This window comes from Pholis gunnellus (assembly GCF_910591455.1).
Source record: "Pholis gunnellus genome assembly, chromosome: 2".
Classification (NCBI taxonomy): Eukaryota; Metazoa; Chordata; class Actinopteri; order Perciformes; family Pholidae; genus Pholis; species Pholis gunnellus.
Window position 1 is genome coordinate 18,431,697 of NC_136536.1, and position 15,497 is coordinate 18,447,193.

General features: G+C 42.4%; 1 protein-coding gene across 2 annotated transcripts; it reads right to left on the reverse strand.

Moving 5' to 3' along the window:
* Positions 1–439: 439 nt before the first annotated feature.
* Positions 440–15,289, reverse strand: arih2 (ariadne homolog 2). Of its 2 annotated transcripts, none has more exons than XM_079171141.1 (15): positions 15,167–15,289; positions 11,030–11,551; positions 9,375–9,442; positions 9,024–9,096; positions 8,489–8,630; positions 6,884–7,005; positions 6,231–6,340; positions 5,081–5,198; positions 4,833–4,883; positions 4,522–4,543; positions 3,958–4,109; positions 3,367–3,510; positions 3,005–3,073; positions 2,715–2,840; positions 440–2,223 (listed from the first exon to the last, which is right to left on the reverse strand). In XM_079171141.1, exons 2-15 carry the CDS (start codon positions 11,294–11,296, stop codon positions 2,152–2,154), a joined length of 1,536 nt encoding a protein of 511 aa, XP_079027267.1. In that variant the 5' UTR covers positions 11,297–11,551; positions 15,167–15,289; the 3' UTR covers positions 440–2,151. The 2 variants fall into 2 exon arrangements, with proteins under 2 accessions (XP_079027267.1, XP_079027266.1); XM_079171140.1 differs by having other exon boundaries at positions 2,706–2,840.
* Between the last annotated feature and the right edge of the window lie 208 nt (positions 15,290–15,497).

The window sequence follows — 15,497 nt, forward strand, 5'->3', positions numbered from 1 at the left end:
AATCCACACCTAAAGTCCCAATAGAATCATTGAGTGGCACATTGAGTAATTATGTTAGAGGGCAGTACGATGGAAAACATATGGCTCTGCCAACGTCTGCAAAAACAAGGTTGTACTTATTCATCTCAGCTGCATTTTTTATCTCCAAATGTTATTTTCTGCAAAAATCAGTTTCCAGGTGGTATTACTGTTGAAAGATTTACCTAAAATGTAGGGGTTGAAACTCTTCTTGCGTCATATGGCCGGTTAGGTGGGTAAGAAATACATATTGTTACCTCATCAAATTTCATCTTGTAATGGGGTAAAAACTACCACTTATGACAAACACCCTACTTACGTTTTGGAACATATACCTTCACTTTGATTCAAAGGTTTTGATCTTCATGTGTGCACGTGTGTGTGTGTGTGTGTGTGTGTAATGAACACACGAGAGACAGGGTCTGGTTTTAAAAACTCTCTCAGTAACTCTATTTCTGTATTAATGTACAACTGTTGAAAATTACAACCATTTTTTTTTTCTTTTTCCTTTTTTTTTTTTTTTAAACGATCTATCAACAGCCGTTTTCCAGAAGAAACGTGAACAATGTGAGCAAGAGGAAAAGAAAACAACAAAGAGCAAAATAAAAGTGAGGGGGTGAATGTAAAGAAAGAGAAGCGAGCACAAGATGGGGGAAGGAGACAAATTAACAGTTAACATTTATTTTCTGCAGAGGAGTGTTTGAGCATGTGTCAATGTGAGCATGGTGTGTGTGTGCACATGTTATGTCGGTGGGTGGGTGCTGTAGTGTGCATGAACGGCTGAGATTACACTCAAGTTCATCATCTGATCAGTGGAGGTGCAAATGTTGGATTTTTAAGGAGGAGGTCTGGCTCACAGGTCTGGATCTACACTAGCTGAACACAAGAAGCAACAATCAGTATGTAGAGCAGTGGTACTTGGACAAAAATGACTAGCAACTATTTGCTGGCAGTAGTAGTTCAGGTACTAACACAAACAAACAAAGGGGGAAGGTGTGTTTATTGTGGCAAAAAACAACTTTTAATTTAAATACATCCATCTTATTCTTACGTACTTTGTTTGCGTGAACATGCAGGATACGTTGGAAAATACTGTATTGTATTTAAAGGAGTATGTGGGACTGTGAAGTCACCATTTTCCCACAGTAAACACACCATATACATGTTTATGGCAGATAATAAAAATAAAAAAACCTATTCAGTGAACGGTCTTCATAATCTGCCATTGTGGAGTTGCACCTGTCCTGGTACATAGTGTTGTCCGTTTCAAAACAACGCTACGGCGGTGACACGTTTCATTTAGAAAAATCACACTTCAACAGCTACTCAATCATGTTTTCTGTTGTCAATTTCGGTTTTATTTTATTTATTTTTGCAGCTTCGGAGAGGCAACTGAAATTTAAATGTGCTCGGAAAAGCAACTTTCATGTGTTCTGGCCTATTTGAATTATATGGTTCAGGCCAAACCAATAAGTACTACAGGTACAACTGCCAGCAAGTACCCCCTAGTCATTACGGTGTACTCGAAACCACCAAATACAAATCAACAATCAACACAGCCTCCTTAGGGAAATGTATTCCATCCCCCTCATCTTCCTTGTCTGCTTAACAACAAAAGCGTTGCAATCATTTTACCTTTTTTTCCTCTAATGAACATTCCAGCATCACAGGAACAAAGTAACAGCTCTGACTCTCTCAACGCGCGACATGTTTATTCTAGCTGCTTGTGTTAGTGTCCAAATGCTTGATGTGGAATTAAAGCATACAAACTGTTTTCAGACACACGACAAGACCTTCAAATTTGACCTTTATGATCAGATCTGAAAAGCTGTAACCACGGTGAATGTGACGCTCTGGAGCCAAAACGTGTAAATGAGGTGTGGACGAGAATGAGAGGAGGAAAAGGGGAGATACAATCGTGCCATTCTGTGACCCTGCGGCATTATGGGAGCGAGAGGAGGGAAAGACTGAAAGAAAGAAGCGAATGAGCGAGTGTAGAAGCAAAAGGAGGGGGGGGGGGTCGGTATGACTGCACCGAGGGATGGTCATGGGAGGAAGCAAAGATCGGAGGCAGGGAAGAAAGGAAAGGCAGTAAGGAGGGAGATGCTGGTGCTTTGCAGTCGCGATGGAGCTTCAGGTGTCTTGGAAACCGTTCAGCAGCGTGCGTCGCTTCTTCTCAGCAATGTGCATCTGATTCTCCAGATCCTGTAAAAAAAAAACAAAGACAAAACAACAGTTATTGTTGTTGAAGACTCTTCCAAAAGAAAACATGGACCAAATAAAAAGTAAAGTCAGAAGTGTTTCCTTTGCTCCTTTCTCAAATCCTTGCTTTTTAAAACTAAACGGAGTCTACAGAAAGGTAGACAGTAGTAGTGCTTAGAGCTAAATGCTAATTTCAACATGCTAACACACTCACAATGACGATGTTAACATACTGATAACTAGCTGGTTTAATATATACCATGTTCACCATCTTAGTTTAGTGTATTAGCATGATGTCATTAGCTAATTAGCAGTAAACGCAAAGGGGCAGCTGATGGGAACATCAGTAGTTTTGCATATAATAAATAGCCCAAAAAATATTAGACAAGTTAAATGTTTGACCTGATGATGGTACTTGATGAAAAGTCAGAGGATCACTAAAGATATTACAAATCATTCTTAGATAATAATACATCCAGTATTACCCCTCTTACCCCTCTGTCGCTGGCGCTGAGCTCCCCCTCGCCTCCCAACACTCCCCTCTCGTAGGTGTCGACACGCTCCACCTTCCACGACAGGTTTTCTATTTCTGCCTCCAGCTGGGCCTGCTGGTACTCAAACTGCAGGGAAGGACAGATGAACAGGAGTTACCACCTCGCGATAGTATGCCTCTGCCCACCAGTCGAGATGTAGTTTACATCCATGTCGTTCAAATTCATTTTAGACTGACATTATTCTACAATGCGTGTTCGGCAATAATGGTTAAGAGATGTATGTTTCTCACCAGTTTCTTGCGTGGGCCGGACTCCATGTAATAGGCATAAGGGTACGTATACTGCAGCGTGTAGCGACACTGGAAACAAAAAGGTAGGAAAATGTTCACTCAAAGTCAGACTGGGTTCCACTGACTCCAAGACGTCTCTGGTACAAATCTACAAGAGTCTAGGTGGACAATGGATTCTTCTAAACCATAGAAGAAGGTATGTCCTGACACTGACACTGTGACACACACACACACACACACACACACCTGATTGACTTTCTTTTTCATGATTGACTTGTCTTTTTTACAGCACATTCCACAACACAGACCAAGTGTGACACGGTTGATAAACACTGCGCACACGGAGTTCAGTGTGCGAGTACCTTAGCCAGCAGCCGTGAAGCGTTATGCAGGTACTGCCAGTCGATCCAGGTTCCCAGGTTGTTCATCACTCTCTCCTGGATCTTCTCCTGGATCCTCTGGTATGTCTGAGCCTCCAACTGCAGAGACTTGTTGTGATTCTCCCACTGGGGGGGGGGTGAAAGATTTAAAAATGAATAAGAATAAAATACAGAAGAAATATGTGTGCTGTAGATCAAGAGAGCTATGCTGGACTGAATTTGTCGGTGCAACAGAGTGTGTGCTGTGATCCTTTTGTCCTGAGAATGGCTTTAGACAAAATCTGTTAAGCGTTAATCTCCCTCAAATCTGGAAATGAAATAATCTTTCCTAGTTTATGGAAAGCAGGGTTTTGAGACCAGTCTCAGGATTTGGGTAGAAACAACAACAAAAGAAAGAAGTCAAAGATAGAAAAGTGTTTGTGTGTCCAGAGGGAGGAAATAAACCGGTCTCGTCTGCAAAGGTTTCTACCCTTTTTTTTTTTATCCATGAAGCATTTTTGCCCTTAAAAAAGGTTTATGTTCTTATGAGCAAAATATGAATGTGGAAAAAAAAGAAGAAGAAAAAACACTCACCCTCTCAAAGTAGAAGAGGTATTTCTTGAGGGCCTCTCTGGCCTGAGCCTGCTGGCTCTGGTTGACTATATCAGGGTTTTCTTTGTAGCGGCTGCACTCGTAGTATTCACTGCCGTGAGTCTTCCAGTCACCAAGACACATCCAGCAGAAGTCTTTCAGGACACAAAACACACATTTTTGGACTCCCCACTACATACATGCATGCATTGCACGGTATGTACTGCGTGACACATTTGTATCATAGCCTTAAAAAGATCAGCTCTGTTCTTAAAGGGCCAGTGTGCGGCATTTAGGTTATCTATTGGCAGAAATGCAATATAATATCGTTAGGTATATTTTCTTTAATGTATAATCACCTGAAAATAATAATTGTTGTGCGTGTTCTATTGTTCTAAGAATAACACTAAGAATTTCTTGGAAGTTTAGCCAATTTTGTGTCGTAATTACGTTTGCTGGCTTCTTTTTTGTGTGAGGTATGTTGCCACTAGGTGGATCTAAAAGGGCCCAGAACAGAGAGTTCATGGGTCACTGGATCAGATGGAGGTGTGAAACTATTAGACTTACCGTGTTTGCACTTGGAGCATTGCTAAAATAAAGACACAGACACATGAGGAAGTCAAATGAGTGAACCAGAAACATGACAAATGAATCTGATCAAATCAGCAGCTGATTGTTTTCATACAAAACCATTTAGTGCTCAATGTAAAACAATTGCAACGTCATACAAGCAGCTTGAAAACTGTTACGATAAAAGAAGCTCATCCCAGGTAACATATCTATCGGTGATCTAACCACATGTCAAATCGCTCAGAATCCAAATATATTTTTAGCATTTCCTGTGTTCTGCGAAAGAGTGATTTTCATCTCTGACTCACCATGTGATTGCACCCTCCGTTCTTCTCAATGCAAATATTGCACTTAGGACACTAGATGAGAAATACACATAAAAGATTATCCAATTAGAGTAAGTGACAGGTTATAGCACTGTATTACAGATAATAAGCAATATGCACTTTCATGTATTTTTAACCCGTCTGTGTCAAACGGGATCGTGTCCATGTGTACAAAACGACAGTATGTGTGAAAGTATGTGCACGTGTGCACATGTACAGATCCATCATACATCTTTAGTGTGCGCGCTGATGTAGTTGGCCGTCTCCGAGTCGTCGGCACATTTTGTCAGCCATTTCCGGACCGTTGCACAGTCTGTGGGTGCGTGGTACATCTGACGGCATTTAAAACTGAGACGGAGACAAAAACACAGCACTCAGGACACTCTGGACCGATTTGGAAAACACATCATTTCTAAGTAACGGTTAAACCACACAGATCATTTACAGAGCTTGAATAAATAAGGTACTTTGGGGGGTAATAAGCATTTCATTTACATAAAGGAAAATGTGGCACAGTTTATGTGGATGAGCAATCAGTGTTGATGGTAACTGGTGTCCATTGAATCACTAATGTCCTCAGTGCCTGCTATATAGACTGTAGCTGAGTGCTCATGCTGCAGCACAATGATTACGTTCCTGTTGGCATCGGAGCGCAATTTGAGCGAAGGCACCGCTGGTCATGTTTGTTTACTCCCGGCTGCATCTATCTCCACTGTATATTTAAAGACGGTATACTCTGGCTTCAGTATACGGCTACATATCAGAGTCAGCCATACACCTTAACAAATGTATCCACAGGTTTAATAAGCTCTGTTTTTGAGCGTTTTTTTGCTGGCTCCCATGAGAAATACAAGCTGAAGTAGTTGGTCAATGGATGCAGGAACAGCAACAGATTGTGAAGCAGGAGAATTCAGCTTTCTCATCCAACACAGCAGGCACTGTGAAATGTATTGCTTCAGTCGACTACGTTTACCATCAACACTGGTAATCCACATAAAAAGTGGGAGATTTCTCTGTTAACACACCAGCTGTCAGCTGTGTTCATCTGTCAAATGGACTACTTACATTCAACGTTTGTGAATTAGTTTTTATCTCAAGCTTGGATTGTACTTTTCCTCTTTCTCGCACTGCGTCCAAGAACGTAATGTTATTCTTGGACTAGATCAACGTTAAAATGTTGCTTTAGGATAAAAAGTAAACTTCAAAATTCAGAGTCAGTGAGATAAATGAATGCCAGCTGTTATAAAGCTGGCAGGCAACAAATACAATCATCAAAATCGTCACACAGTTTTACAAAAAAAAATGCAGTTTTATTAAGTTTAATTGCTTCGTTAAAGATAAAATTGGCATGCTCTTTCTGTGTGTACATGTGTGTCCTACCAGAAGACTTCACTGCAGCGGCTACACTGCACCCTGCGCGCCCGGGGCTCCTGCACCTTGATGACAATGGGACAGTCGGCACCGGGACATAACTGCAATTGGAAGTGACTCTGCGAGACGAAGAGAGAGAGAGACAAAGCTTTAGTGATACATTAACAAAAGGAACAGATGCATCATGACATTGTGACGAACATTGTGTTCGGTGGATTCTCCAGAGCACCAGGGATATTGTTTCTGGAGAGAGAGTTGTGTTTATATGTCATTTTCCAGTATTATTAGCCCCGCAAAATATTACCATTCACATCAATTGTTGGCAGAAATCTCAGACACAGTTCTCTCAAAACCTGGGAAAACGTTTGTCTTGATTATCCTTTAAAAAAACATGAGAAATCATAAATATATTTAGACAATAACCCAGCTGGTGAGACAGACAGTGAAGCATTCAGATTTAATGCTGTGCGAAGATTTAACCCCCCCCCCCCCCCCCCCCCCCCCCCGCCACACACACACACACACACGGGTTTACTGAGGTTTTCTCCCCTCGCTCACTTTCCACATGCCTCTGACGTCTCATATGCTGTAAATGCAGACCTTCGTGCGGCATCTGAGCAAACAGATTTAGCGTACACACACTATCAGACACATATACACACCTCGACATAGTCTCTGAAGAGGTAGCGTCTGTATTTGTCCTTCAGCTCCTCTCCTGGCAGCAACTGCAGTACAAAGTCTTCTGGCATCTGCAGGGAACATTCCTGAGCCATACACGAGATACCTGAACACACACACACACACACACACACACACACAAATTAACTACAAAGGGTCAATATGTACACACACTGCCCTACAAAGTCTGCAACTGCTGTTTGTGCGTTTCTATACTAATGCACCACAAAACTATGCCCATCATTTTTAACTTCATCCAGTTGTGTTTGATTTACGCTGGCTGGTTTCTAGAGTTACAGTGACCCAGAAACTGGTTCTTTCATCCTTCGCACAGCTGATAGAGAAACACTTATCAGAAGGACTCCGGGATCGACTTTATCAGAGAGACTGTTAGAAAGTAGCACAGGGACACACAAATATGCTCACACAAGCACATACACACTTTCCCCACACACTCACAACTAAAAGGAGTCTGGTAAACTGTATGCACTTCACCACACACACACACACACACACACACACACACACACACACACACACACACACACACTGTGCTGTACAAAACTCTAAACTGTTCCGTGTACACACCCACACTTCCATCTGCTCTCCTGCTGACACAAGCACACTTTCAGACACACACTCAAATAATCATAGGTAGGATGATGCCTGCCAGGTGCATTTTACACGTGATGCGAATCATCCAAACCTCTTACACCGTGGTCGAATGGTTGAATAATTGATTCTGACTGGCTGTCAATTTATTCCTGCTAATGGACACCTACTAAGTAGTTCCAGCTAGACTCTCTGTTCACTAAATCAATGCATTGGCTACATTAATTGAGGAAAAAATGATAATAAATTTGAATATCTTATTTACAACGAGTGTAGTCCTTCAGTGCCTCATCCTCTGAACACCACGGGGTGACGGAGCTGCAAGACGTAAGTTTACACTTCCTATTCGCTATTCAACCCGCTAGCTCAGGCCGACTGTACACACGACCTCACATTTGTTCATAAAAACATTGATTTGGGGACAATGACATGGCTGGATAGCCAGCTTGTCTTGTTGTTAAACATACTGTCAAATTATATAATAATAATAATACGCTTGTTTTTTGTCAACTGTACGCAATGTTTACTCTTGCGGGCATAACGTTAGCTTTCTGGCTCATAACTGAGCCAAAGGGTTCTATGAGCTGGGCGGACTAAAAATAACTTCCTCTGCCAAGTCGCATCTAAGGTCCGTCCCATTTGTTGGAGCAGTGAACAACGTTTCCATTGCTTAAGAACCTTATGGGATGGTACAAATTGTTCCAGGTATTATCAAACCCTCAGGGTTACCAGGAAGACAGCTTGAATGGAGTTTTTCAAAAGCTCTTTTTTAAGTGATCTAAAATGCTGTTTAGTTGTGAACGAAAGCCCAAAGCGCAAAGAGAAAGCTATATTTTCAAAATGACACACACACACACACACACACACACACACACACCTACAAATACACAGACACACAACAAAGCTTGACTCACCCACTCTAATACAAGCTTTGATGACTACACAGAAGCACAAACGTGCACACACACTCTGCTCACCCACTCCCGTGCCATCTTTGACCAGGACAGTGCAGTGCTGCTCCCAGCATGCTTTGCAGAAGGAGTGCTGGCAGGGCAGTGCCTGCAGGGAGTCTCTCCGCACGACCTGTAGACACACACCACACTGGAGGGACTGAGGAGCCTGAAACGCAGAAATCATGAACATAAGTGTAAACCCATGACTGCACTGGAGAGCTAGAGAGCCACATACAAACATAAATGAAGTCAACCAGAACAAAACTTCACAGATGTGTTTGATAAAACAAGACACCAGATGACAAAATGTCCTTACAGTTACTTCGCTGTGAATTAAGGGGCAGCAGTGAATTCGTGGCTACAAGAAACAACTTAATATTGATAATATGTTCAAAATACTGATTTTATCCACAGTGAACAATGTTGTTATATTTCATTATAGTAGCTTTTACATAATATTTGCCAGTGCATGCGTATGGCCCGTTAGCTGTGTTCACATAAAAGGAAGGAAAACAGTGTGCTGTAAGTTCTCTTTTATTGCATGGGGTCTGTTACTCACAGTGACTGATCTGCAGGTGCTGCTGGGCTGGACCAGAGCGTCTGACAACAGCAGAGACGAGTTGGACTTAAATCTGTGGGGAAGAGTGGACAGAACCACGGGTCACACAAAGACCAGAGACAGAACAATAACAGTGCAAATAATGAGCGGTAGAGAGAGAGAGAACATGAGGGAAATCATAGAGAGATAATAAGGTAGGTATAGGTAGAGAGAGAGAGAGAGAGAGAGAGAGAGAGGAGGAAAAAGTAAGAGAGACAAGGGAATTGAGAAAAGAAATGAGGGGGGGGGGGGGGTTAAAGTAGCTGAAAAGGGGCGATGAAAAGGCGTGTGGAAGCAGCAGAAGACACATACCTGTCCAGTATTTGTGTAATATGCCAGTGCAAATGCACCAGGATCAGCTTTGCTACCGCTGGTAAAACCTGAGAGAGACGGAACAGACGCAGGGATCACTGGAAAATGTTGCTTCAGTGACACGTGAGTGACTTGGCTGCCTCGTCTTTTCACTGTAATGGAAAGTAAGCCGCCTCTATTTCCTTCATGATTCTGAGCAGATCATGTCACCAAAAGAAAATGAATCAATGACATTTTTAAACTAAATAAAAACCGTGTTTGCTAAATACAGCGTCTCAAATGTAAACAGCAGCTTTGCTCTTGTCCCACACTGATGTAAATTGAATATATCTCTGCTTTATTGATCACTGGCAAGACAAAATAAGCTATTTGATGGCATCACTTTGGACTGCAATATTGTTATATTAGACCGTAAGATTCAACGATCAATGAAATAAAGAAACAAATGTACTCTGTACCTTCAAAACAAAAAGCTGCACCGACTCCATTAACACCACGTTGGTATTGATTAATTAGCAGCCTAGAAAAGTGAAATGCGCTGTTCAGGGACCAACTTGCCGGCTGATGACTTGATGCACTCGCTCAGCTGTTGCTGTACAGTGACTATGAGATGAAGCAGGAAGATAACTCTATAAGGAGGATATCTAGGGTTTCTTTAGCATATCACCTACGGGCCAGACATCTATGGCTCGTATTAGTCAACGATTCAAAACCAGCAAAATGACTGAGAAGTGCTCCCTTCTCCCACCTACTGCCACCAAGAAACAACGGCTCAGCTCTGCTAACAGAAGACCGCAGTTGTGCTATGCAGTTAACATGTGTGCTTAAGTTAGTAGGTTTCACTGCAAAGCAGCACGCACACACAAAGACATGTTGACATGTCTCTGCAGGAAAAGCACAGTGTTATTGATAACATTAATGATTATTCTGCCATATTCTCGTGCCTCAGGACAGTGCGACAGTGAGCCAGCATACACCCTGAAACTGAAGCAGCTCAAATGAATTCACTCATCATTCATGACATTATCTATACCTGTGCTTTTCCTACTGTGACCAGTCAACCTGTTCAACATGATACAACCTCATGAGCACCGTTAGTCCGGCTCCTTCTGTCTTGCTTTAAAAATGTATAAATATTAATGTGTGCACTCAGAACAATGCAAACCGTCAAGACTGAGCTTACAATTCGGTACGTATCCCCACAGCAACAGTGAATGGCCTCACAGACACATTTATAAAAGTTATGAAACCAACGCTGTGTCGCCCTCAATGTCTTCTGTGATCACTTATTCAAATGAATTTGTCTCAGTGCATGAATAACTATTTTATAACAGTTAGTGAGCTTTAATGAAATCACTCTAAAAACTCGTGCAATCCTCTTGTGACAGAAGCAGCAAAATATGCGAGAACAACTCAAATGTGTGTTCTACTTAACAGTTTCACTAATCATGGGCAGTAGGAGTCTGATGACGCCAATCAGAGTAACCGGACTCTCTCTGTTTAACTCTTTGTGGCCTTTTAAGTAAAAACTACATCAGTGTGGTTCTTATTACTGTTTCGTGCAATACACATCCTCAATTTGCTTTAAACTGCTTTACACGTGGCCATCATAAGTGACCGGTGACCCTACAACCCAGCTACAGACAGACGCTCACCTTCAGTGCAGCAGCCACAGTGTTAACCTCCTCTATCAACACCCTCTGACTCTCTTTGTAGGTCAGACAGGTGAACAGGTACTCCTCCGGGTCGAAGGAGTCAGCGCCCTGTTGCTCCACGTCACTGGCCACCCCTTCATAGTAGGTCGCAATGTCGCCCTGATCCTCCTCGTCTCCTCCGTCGTCGTCATCGTCCTCCTCTTCAGAGTTCACCCCAAAGTCTTCCTCGTTGCTGTCCGACGCCTGGCTGTTCATGTCCACAGACATCCAGTCGATTGAATCAACCACCCGGCCAGGTAGACGGCCCGCCCACCTGTCGGATCCAAAAGTGGTTCAATGGGCTGAGGCGGGTTGTTTGAAGCGACACCTCGCCGTGTCTCCCTGCGCTCCTTTCCACCTGCTTGCGTCACTGTTCGGAGACTCGCTGCCTTCCTCAGCAGCAGCGGAAGAAGCAGAAGAAGTCACACTCCCCGTCACTCATTTGGAAAGCTGGTTACGGGGTGATCCGAGGAGAAAGAAAGGCTGAATAGAAGGAAAGGAGAAAAGGAATGATCAAGTAAGAGAAGAAGAAACAGAGGAAAAGACAGAAGTGGAGTAACAAAGAAGGAAAAAAACATGCATACGTGATCAAAGTTGTTGATTATAGCTTATTGTAATTCTAAAATAAAATTCTTAATCTAAACATGTCAAGTAACAAGTGGAGGATTAAACTATGCGTCAAATTGGGGCTGATGAAAATGTTTTCCCCAACACTATGCCTATATTTTCTGTAAATTTCCCCAACTTTTCAGACATATTTTTATACTTTTGCAAACATGTAGGATTCACATTCAAGGTGGAAACTTTCCTGTTTATAACATTTCAATGTCTGTGGGTGTCTATGAACTATTGGGAGGGGAATCTCCAAATAATCCTACAGTCTCCAAAGAGAGAAAAAAGAAACAGTCGCAGGCTCTGTCATCGACAGGAAGCCCAACTCTCTGCATCATCACTACTGGGGATGTTAATTGGATCTGCTGGACAAAGATACTCTATTCTCACACACACTCACACACACACACACACACACACACACACACACACACACACACACACACACACACACACACACACACACGGCTGTATACAAAAGGTCAGCATACACGGTCTGTGTTGTATTTCTTACAGTACCAACTAAGAGTTTCTCCAGAACAATTACACACACTACACAATGGAATTAAGTCCTAATCTCATTACTACTTCTTTGGGCCATGTCCACAGCTCAACATCACGCTGTGTTGTGTGTCTCCACGTAACACAACTGGGAGCACACTTTGGGAGATGCATTATTTTAACACCGACTGAAAGGTAGGTTACTAGCTGGTGGACTTTAATATTACATTTCCCATGTGGCATATGGATGAAATGATATCTTATTGATAAAAAGCCATGCAGAACAACAGAGCTGGTGTTTTACATTCTTGGGAGAGTCGTTGATTGCAATATCACCAGAGTACTTTGGGTCCTAATTTCTGAAAATACAACAGTAACTATTCGAGTTCACAGAGCAGGCTAAATTTGCTTACAAATCTTCCCACCCAACGTTCAATCAGCTCCCTTAAATTGAGCCTTAGAACAGATTAAGCAGGGTGGCTATCGGTGTTAACTTTGGACGTATTTGAAAAAGCTACTAGTTCCGACACATCAGGTAAAGGTAGACACATGTCTGAACTGTCTAATTTCCCACAAATAATACACGACTATTGATGAAGACAACTTCACCAGTGGTGCTCAAAAAACACCCGTCACTCTGTGAAGGGTGACAACATTGTTGTGCCCACAGATTACACACCCTGAGAGGAAAAGAAAATCCACCACGCAATAGATTCTGTAGCAATTGTTGCAGCATTTCGAAACTTTCTTACAGATAATTTCTTTGAATAATATATTCTGCAGCAGGTCAACACAAGCTAGTAAATTACCCGTCAGTTGCTGCTAAACAACTGCAATTTCTACTTAGCAGTTGACCATTTATTACAGATTGTCACATTACAATCCGCTTAATTGGCCAAGCATGTGTGAACAAACAAGGAGTTTGAGATATGCATTTACACACAGTTTGAATAACTACTTACAGGAAGATAAAATACTCCATAATCCAAGTTAGAATGTACTCTTAGTGTTAAATGTAAAATAGCTCATGGATTTGGTTTATTCATGATATGTTAATATTATATATGTATACTAGACAGTGGGGCCTGTTGATAACCTGTTAATTGTCTTTTCGAGCTAGAAGACAAGCTGGCCATGATCTGAAGGCCGTGGGTTGTTACTGGATTAGGGCCACGGTCCCTCCCAGCCTGCACAGTTGATCAGATCTCAGCTAGACCTACCACGCTCACCATTTGATTCACTGTTTTTTTAGGCTATGAACCTTTAAAATCCTCCTGCTTCCTTCCAAATGATCCGCAATTTATTGTCTGGCTGCATCTCTTTCTGTGGCCCCACTTGGTCTCTAGTTTTGGATTTAAATTCACAAAGACAAGATTTTACATCAGCTCGCCTCTTGCTCACATTTCCTGTATTTATTTTTAAATGCACTGTAGATCTAATTAACATGCGTGGGACACAAGGCATGGGTTTAAGCCTTAAGAAACGATTTAAGAGGATTAGCTAACGATGCTTTAGGGACGAGGGAAACGAGACAAACCTCAATTGCAGTTAACCTGGTGACAACAGGAACGTCATATTGGACACACAACAGGACAGGAAAGCCTTAATTCTTAAATTGGAATTAAAACCAAGATAACTGCAAGCACACAACAGCAAAGACTAGATTGATGATATAAATGATGGCATAGTGTAGGCAACTACATATTTACTTGTACTTTTTCTACAGTTGTAGTCTTAATTATTTTGGGGATCTCTTTCATAGAGCCCCAGAATCTTTTACACAGATTTCTCCTATGATGACTTCCAAAATGCTTGAATAAGTCAGTTAAAAATGACCGTACTTAAAATCACATTGGCAACTGGACATGGGATTTTACATACATATGTATTGCCTTGTTCCACCCTAACATTACTCAGCCCTTTGACAGACTAATCAAATTCCTTTGAATGTATTTAACATTGCTAGAGTTGTAACGTTATGTCCTGGTCAGGATGGTGTTCCCCTTCCAGTGTTATCACTGCTCTATTGTGCTTTCTGAATGTGGATGGCTGGCTTGTGTTTTCTCCTTGCCAAAACGTGTCCTCGCACCATATAATAAGAGTTAAAAAGTCCAATGACGTTGAAAGTAAAGTAATAGTTAACATCTAGCTATACACAGATGCACTTTAGGCTTATTTTGACATGTGATTTCCATCCACTATGATCAAGAGACATCGGATCAAAGCCGTTTGCTGGCACCGTCAATCAAAATGTGACTTTGCAAAACATTCATCTGGATATAAAACAAGGTTAGCCGGGGAAGCCTGGCAGCCGGCCCCGGTGCCAGCCCAGCGGCAGACGAGTGCTCGCATTCCGCCCGGTCCAGGCTAAAAATAGGCAGCCAACTGGGTGACACACATCTAGCTAGGCTAATGTATCACGGCGACTCAGCAGCGCAGGTTTTGATAACCCGTCTTGGGGGATGGGGAGTAACAGGATGGGGAAGAGATTAAGCGACATGAAAACTGGCTTGGTTGTTGTTGGAAATCGGCATGTTGGTAAAATTTCGGTGCAGTCATAAAACACGGGAGGGAGGGAGTGAGGTGAAGTCAAATACACAGCACACTGAACGGCTGGCCAATTTACCGTTAGCCGGATTAGCTTCCTGGCTAGCGTACTGGCAGTATACGTTGTATTCAGCAGCGAAGAAACGGCATGCCCAACTCACGAGTCTGACGACTTAAACTATTGGGTACGTGCAGAGCAAACTAGCAAAAGCTTTTGAGAAAAGGTAATTTTGTTGGGCTCTAGAATTTAACGTTGCAACATAAGAGCTAGCCCCGTTAGCCACCCCCTTATCGTTGTCTCGCTGTGCCCCACCACCTCTCACCCACTCTAGCCCGGGGATTGAGATGTAAACAAGGCCCTCTGGAGCTCGGGAGTAAATAGACTCATTTGCACAACTGCTGCATTCATTTCCGCAGGTTAAAGGCGGAGATATTTACCTCTCAGAGAAGCGTCGGTTCTGTCCGCGTTGACATCCAGGAGTGAGTTTTTTTTTGTGTGGGGAAATCGGAGAGACTCTGTCCGCTTGGCTGGTAGGCGGAAGATCGACAGTTAGAGGTACTTATAAATGACGTCACGTCCGCGTTTCTCGTGCCTACCTCCTCTCTCCTCTAGAACCGAGGACATGCAGCAGTTTCAACTCATGCATTAGTGCGGTCTATTAATACTTCAGCAGTATTACAAGAATGAAGCAACTGCAACATCTTACAAATGAACAACCGCGGGCTATATTACAGGAGGTTCAGCGGTTCCTTTTATATGAATAACCAT

Coding starts and splice junctions, on each gene's coding strand:
- arih2 (XM_079171140.1), bottom strand. CDS start 11,296: ATGTCTGTGGACATGAACAGCCAGGCGTCGGACAGCAACGAGGAAGAC. Junction 8,631..9,023: donor GCACCTGCAGATCAGTCACT/GTGAGTAACAGA, acceptor TCTGCGTTTCAG/GCTCCTCAGTCCCTCCAGTG. Junction 7,006..8,488: donor CAAAGATGGCACGGGAGTGG/GTGAGCAGAGTG, acceptor GTGTGTGTTCAG/GTATCTCGTGTATGGCTCAG.